We start from the raw sequence: 18841 nt of genomic DNA on the forward strand, positions 1-18841 counted from the left end.
TCGGAGCAGGTGCTGATTGGCAAGGAAGTTCCTCCGGCGGTATCTTTCTGCATAGGAGAGCTGCGTGTCTGCATTCCGTCGACAGAAATTTCTACATTGCTATGCCGTAAAGTCGCAGCATTTGAAAGAGGGTCGCGCTCATAGTGTGGAAATTTGCTCATGGTAAATGGATGTATGGAGAAACTTCATTTAGAGTACTGAGAGACGCGACAAGCACGCAGTGGGCTTCACCCTCATAGACGGCAGCCATAAAAAATCTGATCTTTTTCAAAAGCGAACGTTTTGAATGTACATGGAGACTGGCACTTTGAGAAATATTTGCATGGCATGGATGTAAACTTATTCAGTTTTCATCGTGGCATGTGCAATGCTGCTTTAAACGAGGTACATCATTGCGCAAAAGTCTGATCGGAGATGAATGAAAACAAAGAAAGAAACCTCAGCCATGCGTTAAGCTGAGGTTAACATATCCTCGTGAAAGTTAAAGTAAAATTCAGCCACTGCATTTCTCAATAATCCAGTGAAAATTCATATGATACCCGACAACTTAATAATATGCAATATCTGGCACAGTTACCTTGCTGCATTTGACACCTATAATGTGTTTTTATACCTATGATGCTTTTATAGGCCTGATACACGAACTTCTCATGCACATTGTCACTTCATAAGGATCGAGCCGTAAAAGTACAAAGTAGATAAGCAACGAAAATCTCCACTGTTTCCATTGTGGGGGTGCTGACACCCTCTGTAAAGTTGTTTGTGCTGCGTGGTGCATGTGTCTCGCCCAAAACCCGCAATTCAAGTTAACACGTATCCGGTATCCGACAATACGAATTATAGCCATGGTAAAGTGTATATACAGATTCGGAAACGCTACAGCATGCTTATAGAACAACTATTGGGTATCCGACAATACGAGCCGTGGTGAAGCGTATATGCAAATTCGGCAATGCTACAACATGCTTATAGCTCATGCATAGTCATATATATCACCCGGAGGTCATGCACTTTTATTTTTTTGCGCGCCGCGCTTACGCTGAGATGTACCCACTCGCAGATGATCGCGTGAAATGTATTTTTACCTTGGCTAAATTGTCAGATCGTAAAGTTTCATCGAAAACTGGTTACTGCAACCGGCCCACAACGAATACCAGTGTTTTCGCAAACAGGACGAATCGCATTATTCACACTGCAGACAATATTCCCAGTTTCACCGTCTGTAAAGGTGAACCAATATTGTCGACGTCTTTCAACACACACTGCACACCACAGTCAACACTGCCCATTTTCGAAGACAATGCCGCTGTTCCTCGCACAGGCCGCCACATGTGTTCACTTCTCCTGATAAACAGCCAGCCACCGTGGGAAGTAGTTCATCACGCACTTTACCACACACCCAGATCTTCTCTGACGCATACCACAGCTAATGTTGCCATTGAGATGAAGATTAAGCTTTCAAAAAAAAAACTTGCCTCAAGCACCGAGTGACTGCACCCCACTCAGCCACTGGCCAAAGTGCTTTGCCAACCGCTGCCTTGCACCTGCACCGCTGCCTTGCACATGCACAGGTAGACCTCTACCGGTGACCCCGGTAGACGCGCATTAACTTTGGTTTCAAAGCGCTCCGACTTGGCTTTGTTGTGACTCCGGGTCCCGCGGGTCTCAGTTTGGTAGCGGGCCTCCGTCCTAGGACCCATCGTCGAACAAGTCAGATGAGGCGCTCATAAAAACGATAACGATTTATTTCCATGGTTAGTAACTGAGAATTAGAAAGGAGGTGATCAAGTGATCAGAACTGTTGAACTGTAGAACTTCAAATACACGAAAGTCTTCGGCTTATATAGCGCCTCGTTGCCAACCCTGGGCACATTGTCCGCAGCTTCCGCCAATAGGGCGCTCTATGGTCTAGGTGCTCCATCCACGAAGGAGGGGAAAGACACCACACAATGCATGTGGAGAGGGCACAGTCTACACGATGCCCAAATATGGTCACAAACGCACTGCACCGTTTTCTCGCACGTCACCAAGTTTCGCGCACGTCCGATGATATTGGTTTCCAAGATTCTTCTGGCAGCTGGGTGAGGATCGAAAAACCGGCTGCCAGTACAAGTGTCAAACTTGCCTGACTGTTTAGGTAGGACAATGTAGTGGTGGGCCAGCATATCGTCACAATATGCCAACCCATTCAGCCGATCCTATGGAGAAAGGGGGGGGGGGGGACGAGGAGTAGTCAACTAATCCCTCGTCACCGAGGCGGGCTCTGGCAAGGGCTGCAGCAGATAGTGCATTATCCTTTTCTTCAACCCCACATTCCATTCCTCGTTTGCTAGAAGCTGCGGCTTAGCTGTGAATATCTGGGGCTCTGCTTCTCCTCGCAAGGTGCAGCCACAGCCAGTTTGATTTTAGCTTTCAGCCCAAACTGCAAATACCATGCTAGTTCCGAGTTTTCCAGATCCTCGGTGACCTCGAAAATGGCCCAGCTGCCTCCTTGTCTGCCTCGATGTGACAGTATTTCCATTTGCTATTCTCAAAGCAGTCACCATACCAGACATGCTGCATTACCATCCATAAGTTGGCGAATGTAATGATACCTATAATGAAATTCAAGGAATATTTAAATGTTTAACTACTGAAATGATTCAGTTAAATGAAAGGGTAAACTGTATGTAATGAAAAAAACCATGAAAAGGCATTTTTACCTGATTTTATATCGTAACTGTTTTTAACAGTTAGTGATCCACAGTAGCAAGACAGTGTGCACATCTTGTGCTTTTCTGTGTCTGCTTAAGTTTCAGTGCAACTTTTTTTTCGCTCTTTCGTAACAGTGTGCTAAGTTGAGAAAGATCAGTCATGTACTGATGTGAACAGGAAACATGTGCTGATAAGTTTCTTTGGTTTCAGGCTGTGGTCGATGGTCCTGAAACTGGAGTACCACGCCAAGCAGTTCCATTCAAGCACATGAGACTGACTCGGCAAAAAATCCGAGTCCCTATGGGCACATCCACACAAGTTGTACGAAAGGCCTGGAAGAAGAATGATGTCACTCAAAAGTGGAATGAGTCTGCACTTGCCAAAAAGCTTGCTGCTCGTCGTTTGGTGTGTTTTTTGTAGTCATTGTCATTTATTGGTGGTTCTATGTTTCAACTTAAGCCCCATGTACTGTATATTCAGGTTTAAGTTGAAGGAAGCAATAGTATTTGCAAGTGTAAGGGGAATTCGCACCATTTAGCCGATGGTGTTGTGTTCAACAGATGTCTAGGCTAATGACATGACTAAAAGATTCAACCTGTTCTCTTACGCATAGTAAAAAAACCTAAACTTAATGTTAAGTTAGGGGGTCTTAAGAACGATCACAAATGGCAAAAAAATGGTTTTTTTGCAAAACTTTTTTTTTTTTTGGAACGTTTGTACCTCCGAGCAGCTACGATTAAATGGGCCTTCAAAGCACCCTGGCAGCGGTAAAATACTTCCAAAAAAATTAAGTTTGTTCGAACTTCGCGCGTGCACCGTGAGCATTGTGCAGCAGGCTGAATGCCGCCATCTTGAGCTGACCAGTCTTGAGCGACATCTTTTTCGTGCATAAGGATCGCCACATTCAAAAAGATTTCGACTTGTCTCTTGTTGTGAAGGTCTGTAGGTTTGTCGATGATTTCATTGCATTTGTTGATTGTTTGGGTGCCGTTTTTGAAGTTCTTAAACAAACCTAGTCTTCTAGTTTTGTTTAAGAAGCACTTGCATACTCTTGAGCTTACTCATAAGCTACCGTCTGGTAATTCGACTAGGTTCTTATACCTAACACTCTGTCTTCGGAGCAATCATTTGTGCTGGCTGTTCTCACCGAGAAGTGGTAAACCCCTTTTACCTTTCCAATCAGCTCATTCAAACTGTTGAAAAGGGGTATCATTAATGTTGCTCTTGTTAACACTCTTAAGAAGTCACGCTCGCACTCGATGCAACGCAGTTTCAAAGCACAGGTCGAGCACCTCTTAAGCGCTGGTTACATGTACGCTCTGATTTCTGCTGTTACGGATAAGCTTTTGAAGTAATTAACAAAATCAAGGAGGACAATCTCAGCCTGAAAATGCATCAGTTCCTAAGAACTGTCTTGCAGTCCTTTGTCTGCACAGCGTTTTGTGTAGGCTGAAAAAAAAACAAATCTGAAAATGCGCTAGTATCACTGTTGTAGAACTCCCTGTTGGGCTAGTTGGTGCATGTTTTGATAAATAGTCAACATTGCGCCAAATGAACAAGCACACATAGGCACAACTGCCGCCCATTGTGTCTGTGTGTTTCTTTCTCTGTGTAATTGTTCATTCGGCGCGACGTTGACTATTTAATTAGAATTTCTCGTATTTTCCGCCCTGGAAAAGCTATCTAGGCTTTGTAAGTTTGTGAATTATCCAGCTGCAAATAGAGTAAGATGCTCTGTGAAACACAGAACGCGCTTTGTACCTTGTGTTATTGGTGTCGTAAATCTTATTCCGCTATCCTGCAATAAGATATACATGGGGCAAACCGGAAGGGGCTTGAATGACTGTTTAAGAAAGCACATTAATAATTTGCACAATACGGTTCAAGGACACCTCGGAATCCACTGCCGAAACTGCGGCTGCGTGCCCCTCTTTGAGCGTCGCGAGGTAATTGGCAAGTACCACTCGTGGGCCACGCGTGAGATAATTCAAGCCTATCACATAAGTTTGATACGTGTGCAAGTTCCCCATCAGTTGCTCTGTTGCGAAAAGAGATTGCTTGTCTCGATCATTTTTAAGCTGTGTGTTTCCAGCTCAATCAACAACAGACAAGAGTTTCGCTAAGATTGTAATCGCAGTGGTTCTACGCATGTCCATTCTCTTGTTCTTTCACTTTTTACAGTAAAATCTCGGTATAATGAACTTGAGGGGACTGCAGCAATTTGTTATATTGAAAGGTTGTTATAGTGAAAGCCCAAAAAATTAACCATAAATACTTATTTTCCACCGACCAAAACGACTTAACTTTACAACGGTGGTTTCTTAAACTAGTTTTTCTCGATAAAAAACAAATGCGCTAGTGAACACCACAAAAATGCATGTTTCCTTAAAGGAATGTGTGCGATTTTTTTTTTTCTGGACGCGTTCAGCACAAACTTGGCAGCGTGAAGGCCTCCAGCTTATTCACATTCTCCTTAACAAAAACTGCTTCCGCTTCCTTGTCAAGCAGAGATGATCTCATTGTAGTAGCACCGCTGTGTGAACGCGGACTTGCTTTGCGGACGGGATAAGTAATAACAGAAAAGATGAACACAACTGACAAGGCCTCAGAGAACACCTATACCCCTTTAGCCTCCTAGATCTCATGTGTAAGTGACAGAGATAAAATCCCGCAGTGTCGCGGCTGTCATCGCCTCTTCCGAAGAAAAGAAAGAGTTAAAAAGCAAATTCCTCACGTTTCGTTTTCTGCTTCCTGCTCCGCAACTCCCACTCTGCCTTGCTGACCTTGCCCTCCCATGTTGCCCCTTGCCTCTGCGCTTGTAAACCTGAGGTGTCTGTGTTTCAATAAAAAAAAAAAAAAAGAGTCGTCCCTTTATTTTTTTCCCCCCTCCTCCTCCTCCACACCATAGTCTTTCCAGAAGCAAGGCGTCCGTTTGCTGTGTCGTCTGCTTGGGTACTGCTCCGGTGGTCGCGACAAATTTCAGAACATGAGTTGTAGTACTGAGGCGTTAATATAACGTGGAACTAAATTAGCACTCGTTATTCTGAAAAGTTCGGTATTTTGAAGTACGTAGTAGGGGAATAATTTTACATTGGAACTATTAGCCGTTGGCGTGGGATTATTTTAAGAGTTTGTTAATCTGAAAGTTTGTTAAGTGGTGTTCTACCGAACTTTTTATATGTACACCACTCCGCTATTATATCATTGTTGAAAGTCGGTGCTCTTTTCTATCCTTGTTTTTTTTTTGTTTCCGTTGTTACGCTGCAATTACTTCAAGGTTCTGTTTGTGCATTCAGCTAGATTCTTAGCTGTTTTCTTTGTGTGTCCAAGCGGAATGGCTGCTGTCACACGTTTTCTGAAGGTCATTCCCGGGTTGCTGATGGGCTCTCACTCTGCAGATATTTTGAGTGCACCGTACTGAGGCTCGCACTGGCTGGTGTGGCCGGCCCACTTTTCAAGAGCACCGTTCCATGTTTCCCATTGACTGGCGTGACCGCTTTTTTTCTCTCCCCCTTGCATGTTCATTGTCATGGCTGTCCGATTGTGTGCGTCTGCTCTTGTGCTTTGTGCAGGTAGTTAATCCACGTGATCGAAATGTTTGGAGATTCTCGTCTGAAACCATCCTCGCAACGAGCTTTTGGAAGTGGTGCAGATTTGCAACAAGAAGGCGCCAGCTAGAAGTGCACCGTCAGGGAGTGAGTTTGGTGGAGTAGGTGGCCATTAGGCACTTTACGCTTACAATCTGCTCCGTGTGCAAAATGATGGCGCGAGCAGCGTAACAGAGCGCGCATGTCACGCTTCGCTTGCGAAGGCAATTGAAAGGTAAAGGTTCGTCCGCTTGGTTTCACCGCAATTTTGCAAACGCGGTTGTCAGAAACGCGAAATCGTTCCTGCACTGTCTTAGGACGCTACATCAACGCGTGACTGAGCGTAAGCGGTGCTCAGCTCATAGCAACCTACTACAAAGGGCAGCATGTTGCCTAACATCCAGGCAGTCAAGTAATGATTAACATGCAGGTGGTTCATTAAGAATTGGGTTATAAATTCACGACGAACCAGTGGCTTTAGTTTAAACTGTTTAGACATGCGCATATGCATGTCTAAAAAGAAAATATTATTATTAGCTATATATTTTAATAAAATTCAGTGTGTATGTTTCTCTCCAGTTTTCGCAAATATGATTGGTTTTATTGTTCCTCAATTAGTTATGAGAAAATAATTCATTACGAGAAAATTTTGAGAAAATAAGTGGTCTAAATAGGTCATTTCTTTTGAGTGATTAAAGTACTTGCCCCTCTCTCTTTTTTTTTTTTTTTTTTTTTAAGATGCATTTGTAGCCAAAGATCTGCCATATGGAGCTATGCTACAGTGGAACCCCGATTATACAACTTTTGGGGGACCGTGCAACACCGTCCTATAACTCGTGCGTCGTATAATCGGAAAAGCTATTATAGACCACAACACTCGGCCTAGCCCAAAAAATGGGTACAGACTGCCTGAATAAGCCCACGGCACGTTCTTATGCCTCTGTAATGAGACTAGATTTAAGTTATTGTTGCCAGTGGTAGCTAATGGCAGCAATAATTAGTTGAATGAGGTCCAAGCGAATCTTCACTCTCAGCCCTAAAAACAATCAAATCCAACGCACATCTTTCTACACAGTCCAAAAAATGCCTGCACGTGCAACCGAAACCGTGTTGCCATGAGCCTCCTATCAGAAGAGTCGGACGCAGGGCCATCGTTATCGCATAATGGCGATGGACGAGTTTATGTACAATGCATTCGTGCCCGACTGAGATGTGCGGATTGTAATTTGTTGCCTCGTGAAGTGTAACCAGTGGTGTCCCACTATTATTATGAAAGTTGACGTCAAGTGAAAGTAATTTCACTGCGAAAGCAGCTGCGGCATGTCCTTATGCGTGCACAAACCAGTGACTGCGAGTGTGACAGAGGCAGATCAGCCATATGTCGACCAGGAAATATTTCCACGGACCGAAAATGTGAAAATATCAGCTTTTTGGTCAGTTGAACCTAATGTGAATAGAGCTTTACTAGGCAACAACCCCGGATAAGCATGCACGCGATTGAGGCATATGTAGAAGTGCATGAACTTCCGGGAGAATAAATTTTACATTCAATTAAGATGATTCACTTTTTCCTGTAGTCCTCCTTAGGGTACGCAACTTCGTATTTCACACTCGTGAATATTTGGTCGACATATGATTCGAGTAAAGGTGTTTTTTTTTTTCCGACGGAATCTGAGTCAAGTGAGATGTGGGGCCGACGTAAAACTGGGTTGTATAACCAAGGTTTTTAATAAATTGTTTTTATAGAGATTTTGCCGGGACTAAACAGATTCGTCGTAAAATGCAGGTCGTCGCGAAACCGGAGGACGTATAATCAGTTTCACTGTATTTATATATATGCTGTTATCCATCTTTATCTCAAAATTTTCAATTGTAACGATGCTCCATAATTTTGAAGTCTGTGTTCGTACAGGTCCCTGAGAACCTTTGAATTCCAAAAGTGCATTTTGAAGGCCCTTAAAAATACTAGAATTTTTTGCCATCCTTGAAAATCCTTGAATTTCCTGAGCAGTGCACTCTCATATCGACATCGCAACCTCTTAAATGTGGTACATTGGTGTGTGAACGTGTCAAAATCCCCATTTCTGAACCAGTAATGCGGCGTGGGTGCACATGATCTAATTTTGCAAGGTCGCATGTGAAAAAAAGTTAAGTTTCTGGTGAGGGTGAAGCACTGAATGTGATGTCAAGAAATTAGAATGTCACACCAAGGGCAAGCAACCCCATACATGCAACGCGCCGCTCAAGCACGAAGGATGCACGAAAAGAAAGCGCACAGGACAACTGCTAATGAACGACTGTCATAGCCCGACACTAGAAGCATGCTGCTTAAACAAACCAAGAACTTTGCTAGAAAGGAACACACATGTATCCACAGGATAAGTATAAATTAACCACTGTCCCAGTTGTTACTTGTTGAGCAACGTGCTGCGAGTGTCAACTGTGCACAAGCTGACACTCTTGATGGAATGGTGCCATCAAATTTCAAGGCTATAGCAAGCACCGTGTGTAAGAATATATTTTAAGTCCCTTCCCAAGTGTACCTAAATGCTCGTTCTCCTAATCGAGACCTATCGCGAGCACGTTTAACACTGACCTGGCTCTACAGGAAGGGCAACAAAAGTTCTAGTGAAGTCATGCCAGATTTGTAGTCAGCTGAGTGACCTCCAGACTTCCGCCCTGTACATACCGGTAAAGCATCACAGCTGCTGCAAGTAGCAGCGAGTTTGTTTTGCAGGTGCTTGTGTGGCACATGTGTGCGAGAGCTGACAATACTCAGCATGACGCGTGCAAAACTTTGTGACCACATGACTAAGTCAGCTACACTGCTATGTAGCTGCACAACTCGGTCCCTACAAACATGCCGCTTTGAGTTCTTGAAAAACTTGCTACAGGTCCTGGAGAGTCCTTGAATATCTTTCAGTTTTTGCTTTGGAAATCTGTACGAACTCTGGAAGTGTGATTCACTCATATTATTGTTCACACAATCTTATAATACACGCTGGGCCCGTGTCTACGACAGTAAAGCAACAATAAATGTTGCGCTTATGATGGTATAGATGCACCGATAGTTTGACTTAGCCATGCAATTTTTTTCCAGCAGGGCTTGCACGACACGGTATCTTCTTTTGTTGTGCAGCATGGTGACTTAAGTGACCACCATATAATAAACACGCTCCTTGGTCTCTTTCTTTTCGGCATGGCTGAGAAAAGCACCACATGAGGAGCACTGCTAATAGACCAGAAGGTTCTTTTAGCCTCGTGTTAACTTGGTCTAGTCGCATAGGGTCACTTGCTACTCTGTCTGTGAACGCCGGGCCTGTCACCTGGTTTGAGCATTTCGAGCTGACAAGAGAAATGAATGCGCTGGGTGCTCACGATCTAGTCTGCCGAATTTTGCATCGCCGCGTGCCCTGGACAGACGTGAAATATCACTCATGCATGTGTGCCTTGACATGGTGGACATGACGTAGAACAAGGAATGGTCTTGCGCAGGGACATAGCAAAGTATAGCCATAGCCAGCGGGTTGCAGTCCAAGCTTTAAACAAAACAATATTCTTGAAAAGCAAGACCTTAGCCTCGCCATGGCAAGTGTTTGAAAGAGGGGGGGTCTTGAAAAGACCATGGGGTATGGGACTAAAGCCACCGGTCCCTCATAAATTAATAACTTTATTCTCATTAACCACCTGCATGTTAATCATTACTTAACTGCCTGAATGTTAGGCAGCATGCTGCCCTGTGTAATAGTATGAGCTGAGCGTCGCTTATGCTCAGTCATGCGTTGATGTTGCTTCCAAAGACAGTGCAGGGAACCGCATATATTTAGCGTTTCTGACAAGTATGTCTGCAAAATTGCGGCGAAACAAAGGGGATTTTCCTTCGCTCAGTCGATATCGTGTGTGGAGTGTGACATGCACTCTGTTCCACTGCTCACGTGATTGTTATGCACACTGAGCGGATCATGAACATAAAGGTGCTGAGTGGGCACCGACTTCACCACAACTCTCGTCCCGACGGTGCACTTCTATCCGGCACCTTCTTGTCCTGAGCCTGTCTTTTACCGTTTCCAAAAGATCGTTGCGAGGACGGTTTCAGATGTCTCCAAGCATATCGATCTCTTGAAAAACTACCGGCGCAAAGCACTAACATGGTGCATCGAGGAACATGCACGAGCAAAAAAGCAGATGCACACAATCGATCAGCCACGATGCAAACGCACAAAAAAAACAAGCGGTTGATTACACCAGCCAATCAAAAGCGTGGAACACCGCTCTTGAAACGCACGTCGGCCATTAGGAGACTCAGTACAGTGCGCTCGAAATGCGCACAGTGAGAGCCAATTAGCAACCAGAGAACTACCTTCAGGAGATCCGCAATGGTGTCCAGTGTGCTTGGACGATGCCATTTCGAGAAAGCGCAAATTGCGCACCAAGATAACAGCTTCAAATATAGCTCAATATGGCGGTGCTCGGCCTGCTACAATGGTAATGGCGCGCGCAAAGTTCGAACAAATTTCGTTCTTTTGGGGGCATTTGACTGCTGCCGGAGTGCTTTGAAGGCCTGTTATATCATATTTCCTGACCGAATTTAGCATTACTAATTTGAAAGTAGGTGCTCAGAGGTACAAATGCACGAAATAGTTTTGCAAAAAAATCCACTTTTTGGCCATTTTCTATCGTTACAAGACCTGTGTCCCCCCTTACTTATTACCATTAATACTACTTTGCATTGTCGGGGTTGTGCCAGTCACTTGTGTAGCAGTACATCATTCTTGGGCATGTGATGAAGTAATCCAGGAAGTGCCGTCTGATTCGTATTTGACGATATTTGGATGCTGATTTACGGTGCATTATGCTTAGTGACTTGTTAAGTTGTGCTGCCCTAATCTGCTCACTTGTCTGTGTTTTTGAACAGAAAGCCAACATGAATGATTTCGACCGGTTCAAGCTTCGGCGGGCAAAGCAGTCTGTATGTACATCTTGAAATCCAGCATTTTGTGTCAGTTTTAAGAGGCTGTGTGATTGGTCTTTGCTGTCTTCGGTCAGCATCTGGTTTCAATTCAAGGGAGGTAGTTTAGGGTGTGGGATATATGCCTGTGTTTTGGTTAATGTAAAGGTGGCCAAATCCAGCCATAAATCATGATGTTTAGCTTGATGGGTGACTTCAAGCAGCTCTAAATTTGTTACAGCAAGATGGCAAGTTGGGCCAGTTGGATTATGTTCATAATTGAAAATTTTGTGTAAGTGTGCTAAAAAACAAACAGAAAAGGCTGACAAGGACAGCACTTGCACTGTCCTTGTCAGCCTCTTGTCTGTTTTTAGTGCTCTTCAGCAAAAATTTTTAAGTTCATTGTTTACTAATGTTATGTAATGAAGTTTAAGGGGGTATGGTTAAGGTAAAGCCCCCTCCCCCTCCCCCCAAAATTAAACCTATAATTTTGACACACAAAAAAAAAATTCTTTATACTCTGACGAACGAACCTGTGAAAGCTCGACATCGACTTGCTGCTCCAACCAGACCAAATTCCGTTCCGAAGTACGTCACGTGCCCCCTGGCGTAAGCAGTACGCGCAGATAAAATGTTTTTCACAAAAAGCATTTTTTATAAATTTTTCAACTTTAATGCGCCTTTTTTTTTTTTTTTCAAAAAGTATTCAATCGATTTCGATGAAACTTTGTATGCAGGAGCTACAACTTAAGAACAAACTGATCTTTTTAATTGCTGATTTTATACACAGTAAAGCTGTAAAAGAATTACACAATATGCACCCTCTGTGGCCTTGTGCATGCAGTACCTTTTTTTTTTAGAAAACTTCCTTAAAAAAATGTATTTTGTCAGTTAAAATGTAAGTGATAAGCCTCAACAGGGCTGTTAATCGTTACATTCCTTTCAATACCTGCAGAGAAAAGGTACATGCAATAGGTGAAGCCCCTTTAAAAAATGGTGTCACTTGACACCCAGGGGCATTTTTTTGGGAGCACTTAAAATTTTATGAGGATACTTCCAGTCGTTTCTTTAACATATGTATTACACTAAAACTGACATGTACCATTTACCCTACCAAACCCCCTTAAAGTGCTAGATAAGCATTGTACTTGTCTGTTTCATGGTAATGAGGTTTTACAGCAACATTCAATCATCTTTTCAATGAAAGTTCTCCCGGTAACAAGTTTGTGATTAATTTTTACTTTTCAAAATATTAGTAGAAGACTGCCAGCTTGAGACTGCTGGCCACACAGAGACTGTATAGATTAACACAATAGACTAACATTCAAAGCCAGGCGAGTTGGTGTTTTAATATTTAGTTGAACATGCAGGTGCAGCACAAACAAAGGACAAATTATTGGACGACACGTTTTCTGACTCTGATCACCGCTCATGTCTGATTCTTTGTCCCTTGTCTTTGCCGGGATGCCAGGCATGTTCTCTTGAAGAGAGCATTGTTACTGGCATTGTGAAAACACAGCATGCCTGGCATTTTCAACTGATCATGATGCAAGTCCTTCATTTGAGTGTTTTGTAATGACTTGCTACCTTGTCAGTAACAGTTCAGTGTTAGGTAACAGTGTTACTGTCAGTAACAGTAACAGCCTGTCCTTGTCAGTAACAGTTCGTGCTCTAATTTTCAGGATTCATTCAGGTCCTTGAATTAGAAAAGGTTATTTTCAAGGCCTTGAAAGTGCTGGATTTCTTGTGAATCGATGCAAATTCTTGAATTTTCTTTTTAACCAATATTGTTGCGCATTTCTCGGCACATTGTGATTCTGTGTATATAGCAAGTGGCAGACATAGTGTGCACATTTTTGTGTAGCAGGCAGATGTGCCCATCACAAAAGAAACTAACACCGCACATTTTTGGAAACTCTGAAAAGGCTGGAGGAGGATAAAAAAAAAACAGAAAAGGATATGTTGCATTGAGGGAGAGGTCGAAATGTTAACAAAAAAGAAACTAGAAGCTACTCTTAAGGAATGAACAGCTACAGCAAACTCTAGCCAAACACCGTCGGGAAGAATGCCACGGTTCTTTCCACAAACTCTTGACGACCAAACGAGAGGTGCAATCATTGATACTAGCAAAAAACAACAGTCTTGAAGGCAAGTGCGCGGGCATGATCAATCAACATTTATTGTGCCCAACATTGTTGGTAGTGTGCGCAGGCACCAGACGGCATACGGTTGGTTCCCTAGTTACGGGACCCGTATGTATCCAGCAGCTCTTGGCCCCTGTCAGTCATTGCACACTGAGTCGGTAGGGCGGGGCTGGATAACAGTTTCCCAAAGCTCAAGGGGTTGAGGATTCGGGGTGTCAGGAGGAAGGGACGCTGGGGGGTTCTTAAGTTCTATGCATTCTGCCAAGATGTGCAACACTGTGCCATTTTCTATTTTACAAAACGGACAGAGCGTGTCGTGTTCCGCAGGGTACATGCGGTTCAGCAGTACGGGATGCTCAAGCGATCCCGCCTGCGCTTGACGCAATATCGTCTGTTGTTTCCTGGTCAGGTTGGGGTGCGGTTCTGGTAGTCTGCACCTTCCCTCTCGGGCATGATAGTCGGCAATGGTGTTGCCTGCTACCTGCGAGTGAGCCGGGACCCACACGAGCCCTACGGCTCTTCCCGGAGGCCTGTATTTGGATAGAATGGCTCGTGCCACGAATGAGATTACTCCCCTGCGGAAGCTTCCATGAGTCGGTGACCACTGTGTCCACGCTTGGCTGTACGAGTGCGAGGGCCACAGCCACTTCATCGGCAATTGCAGGGTCTTTTGTCCTCAGGGACGCGCTGACGATTAGCCTGTCAATGGACGTAACCACTACCGCAGCACAGTCACTGTTTTCGGAGCGAGGCGTCCACGTACATGACCCTGGGGCTCTCTTCCAGCTTCCGGGCCATGGCTTTGGTTCATGCGGTGCGCCTCTCGTCGTCCTTACCAGGTGTCATGTTCCTGGAAAAGGGTTGCGTTTGAATTATCTTCCAGTCGAAGGGCCGCCTTGATGGGTACTGGCTCTGCCATCCTATCTTGCGTGGGACAGCTCGTCCGTGCTCCGCGCAGGCAGGGGACGTGAATTATTAACAAAACTATAATTTGCCGCAACCACTGCGGTCGCTGCAATGCAATTGGCGATTGGGGCTGCGAGCTCTGAAGATACGCGGCTAACGAAGCAACAGATTAAAGGCGGGAGGGGGGGGGGGTGTTCAATCTTCATCTCCGCATACGACTACAGTGGAGGGGCCCTGAAACACTCTTTCAAGTAACAATGGAATGAATTCACTGGAAGAGGTTATTGCCTCATGAATTCGATGCCACAAAAATTTTGAAAATTCGTCCAATGTGAGTGGAGTTACAAAGGTTTGTCGCATGCTACAATTGCATTCTCTCTTCTCTCGCCCTGACGAAAGCGCTGGAAGCTATGCAGGGAGGGATGGCAGGGCCACAGAAAAACATCACGCGAGCCTCGTGACCTGGAGCACTTTTTTCTTTTTTCCCCTTCGAAGGCACAGCTTTTGCATAAGCATGGGGCCACAGGACGAGAAATTCGAGAAATAGAAATTTCTGGGAACCCTGGGAACAAGGTGGCTCACCTGAATGCTCGAGGTTTCGTCAGCCGAATAAGCCGCTAGCTTTCGCGTAGGTCCTCGAGAGATGGGCTGGTCCCCTTTCATGACATAACGGATCGTTATAAATTAGAGTGGAGGTTTTATCCGCCCCCACACATGCGGTTGACTAAGGCACATGAATGCGTCTGGAGAAAACTGCAGATGCGATCTTCACCCAATCCTTACGTGTTGAACAAAATATACCTGGAGGAAATAAAGCCACAATGCAAATGGTGTCAGGCTGTGGCAACATATGATCACATACTTTGGGAATGTAGCATAGTGCCGCCGCCGGTGGACATTATGCGTGATCCCTCTCTTGAGCACTGGGAGGCAGTGTGGACAACTCGGACACAGTCGTCCAGTTAAGGGTCATGGAGTGGGCCACACCGGTCGCCGCCAACCTTGGGTTGATGGCCATCTAACACGGATTCATCCACATTTGCTTTCTAACGAAATAAAGTTTTACCATCCATTCATTCAGTGTGATCACACGCGTGGACAAGCCCCGGCCTCCCGTGGCAATCTTTGTAACGAGCGAACACACCATGTTCAAATCAGCCAATGGCTGATATATGGGCTTGCTACGTCTGATTTTCGGGCGCATTCCATGATTTCTCGAGAAAAGAGAAAGCAATTTTTAGCTGACTGATAATTTATTGTGAATTCCAGGCCGTGTGCTGCGCTACAATATTTGGCTCGCGTGTTGTCGGGAGCCCCTACTGCTGATCGGCAGCTTTTGCTGGCGATGTTCAAAAAGTGTTGCAGGGCCCGTTCAAAGCTTTGACATGCACTTTACTGGCAGCCAGCTGCGAGCTCTGAGGATACGCGGCTAACGCAGCGATAGGTTGGGGGGGGGGGGGGGGGGTCTTGTCAATTTTCGCATGCAAGTACAGTAGAGTGGACTTCAAGCTTTGTTTGACGTGCACTTTCGTGGCAGCCAGCTGCACCGTTCTTAATTAGTCTGTTTGTGCGTGTCCCAGATGGCGAGTTCTTTTGATGGAAAGGAATGTTTAGTGTGTATATCGAGGTTTGGAAAAACATTTTGCTTGTTTTTCTATTATGCGAAGTTTCGGGTATAGGGATGTTTTCAATCTCTGTGATATGTGGTACATATCACAGAGATTCTGCTGTGGTAGGGACACCCTATCTGCATTGTTCATAAGTGATTATATGATTGCAATGTTAATGTTGACGCTTGCAGGACTGTTTGCCTCCCCCCTTCTTTCTGTGATGGTGTTCTAGTAGGGAGGGGGTGGAAGCAAACAGTCCCCCTTTGGCATTGTTGGGGATGCTATGCACTTCAAGTAGCACACAGAGACAACTAGTGCTTGCATGTACACTACATGAAAATTGTATAGTTGCCCCATAGTACTTTGCTCTGTCATTAGACTACATACTATGCTTAACGTGCAGGTGGTTAATTTAACACAGCGCAAAACCAGATTTTTTTTCTTTGTCCACAGTTCAACAAGGTTGTGCGGCTCCGCTTCTTGAAATTGAAGTCCATTTCAAAGAAGGCTGCCAAGAAAGCCCAGCCAGAGAAGAGTGAAAAGAAAACTGCACCCAAAAAAAAGTGAATGCAGTAAATAAATTTGCTGATGGAAACTCTTGGCAGTGGTGTTGTTTTGTTTGTAGGTTGTGTAGATCACGCTATGTGCTTCTTTTTGCATAAGCTGATTGTGTCCCTCTTACCTTCGCCACCAAGGCTCTGCAGTGTATACAGTAGACTTGTGATAATTCATACTTTTGGTAATTCAAACATAATTCAATATTTCGGTTGGTTTTCTATTCTTTATATATACTTAACATGGTTAATTCATACTTTTTTGTGGTTCCATACCGGAAAATATCTGCTGGTTTCCCAATACTATCTAAAAATGTGGGTGCTTATATAATCTTAACAGTCTAAAAATAAAAAATAAGCACTTCAGGCCTTCAAAAAATAAGGCTTTGCTAGTAAACAAATGTAAATGAAGTACATGCATGGTAAACCATGATGCATCTCAACTGGAATAGAGAACTTTGTGCTGACGGCACATATAGCAAAGAAGCAATTTGCAATTCACGAATACTTTAGGTCTGGTCAGCAGTAGATTGCCAATGAACTTGTGGAATTTACAAAACCTCTGCTTTTTGTTCATTGCATGTAGTCTGGGTTTAAAAACATTTTTTTAAATATGATGAAATCAATGCCTAATCATATGTGGTCACACTATGCCCGGAGTTTCATATCTGAGATTTGATAATTAAAACCAAATTCAGAAATTCCTTCGGGTTGGCATTAACGAGAGCCGACTGTATTAATGAAATAAGCTAATACAAGTGCATCACCTGGGTACCAGATAAGATTGATGCAAAGTATTTCTAACCTGTGGGAAATGGCTGCCCTATTTGTTATTTAATATAAATGTATGGCTGCCACATTTAATTTTGTCGGAACAAGTGGTTCATCATTAATGCTTATGTCATCTGAAGGTTTTTTAAAATTATTTTAAGGCTATCCTGAAGGTTGATGTGGTCTGCCACTTTGTCATAAACATTTCTGCTTTATTTCAATAACAAGTTCCAATGAGTCAATTGTTGATTTTGTGGTGAAGGTTACTAAAGAGTGCAAAAAGTAGTAAAGGCGTTGAAGGTTTTTTTTTTTTTTTTTTTGTCTGCTGTTCGGAGTTTGTGTTCCAGAGCACAATCTTTTTTTTTTCTTTAACCATGCCTCAACATACGTTCCCTCCATTAACGGTACTTTCTGCCTACCCTTGCCCGTGGGAAAATGTACTTTGTTCCTTAGGAGGGCATGTGCACCCTGACTGGTAAGTGCATCTGTGAAGTGATGCAAGTTCATGCTAGCTTTGACGAGATTGTCAAAGCTAGGCGTTGACCTTATCTTCAGTGCTCGCAGTCAAGGCGAAAAGTATCGTGTATTACGAAGAATCTACCGCACATCAACATTTATGTTGGGGCAGGAAATATCCCTACTGCTGTAGTAATTGAGAAAGGATGAATTGTGTGACCTTTGTGGAATTAATGAAAGCATAGCATCAATAGGCAGACTGAATTTTTGCCTTATCTTTCTGTGACCGGGGGTTACTGGATGCTCGTCCAGAGTCTCAATCGGGGCTCCGACACTAATTCTGTGAGGTATACGATCTGCTCCCTGATTTCACCTGTGTGTGCAGGAATCCAAATAGTGTGATATATTGGTGCAGACTGTATAGGACCATTGTAATTTCACACGCTACTTCACCCGTGTATTCACGCCATGCTGGCTGCATGTTTAAGGTGACCATGGCGGGTTTTCTATTCAGCACTTTGTGGGGCTAATGCTATTGCTGCAGACTGCCATGATGAGTCAGCCCGTGCGATTGCTGTGGTTATATAGTGTTCTGATATTTACTGTTGCTGTGCATTCACCTTTGTCTGCTCTATATGCGTCTATGTATATGTGTCCCAGTTGCATCCGAACTAATTTTTTAACGCTCTGGCTGCGCATGACTGCTTGTGTAATATTTTGCTCTGATGTTTTTAATAAGGAATGGAAAATACCCAATGTGTTCATACCGTCTACTTCATGTGGCAGAAGTGTTTTGTTTGCAATGTTGGTGTCTTGGGCTATACCCCAGCTCGCAGTAATGGCCCTGCCTTGTTCGCTTGAATTCTTACTTTCTCGCTGCGAGAGCATATAACTGACGTGCATTGTGTATTTTTCGATTGAATGTATTCTGTATTTCCAGGTCTTTTGAGTTTTTCAGTGCTATGTTGTGTGTATTAAAGCCGTATTTATTGGAGAGTTTTGAATTGTAATGGCAAGCTGTATGTTAACTATGTGACAGGTGATGAACGCGTGCTCTAGCCTTGTTGCTTCCCCTAGCTCTTATGTGAACCTTTTCTTATTTCTAGTAACCTGGAATATGATTCGTGCGCGCGCTATACTTGTGGTTTTCCCGAGGTTCTGTCAAGGTGCG

The 18841-nt window shown here is 43.9% G+C and overlaps 1 protein-coding gene across 2 annotated transcripts in view; it reads left to right on the forward strand.

Annotated features, from left to right (window-relative positions):
- LOC119187546 (large ribosomal subunit protein eL14) overlaps positions 1-16484 on the forward strand; it is a 223761-nt gene extending 207277 nt beyond the window's left edge. For both annotated transcript variants that reach the window (XM_075878661.1, XM_075878662.1), the window contains 3 exons: positions 2905-3099; positions 11197-11250; positions 16343-16484. In XM_075878661.1, coding sequence (XP_075734776.1) covers positions 2905-3099; positions 11197-11250; positions 16343-16456 — 363 coding nt within the window. In that variant the 3' untranslated portion in view covers positions 16457-16484. The remainder of the gene's footprint in view (positions 1-2904; positions 3100-11196; positions 11251-16342) is intronic.
- The last annotated feature ends 2357 nt before the right edge of the window (positions 16485-18841 follow it).

The sequence above is a fragment of the Rhipicephalus microplus genome, chromosome X, assembly GCF_043290135.1.
Source record: "Rhipicephalus microplus isolate Deutch F79 chromosome X, USDA_Rmic, whole genome shotgun sequence".
NCBI lineage: Eukaryota > Metazoa > Arthropoda > Arachnida > Ixodida > Ixodidae > Rhipicephalus > Rhipicephalus microplus.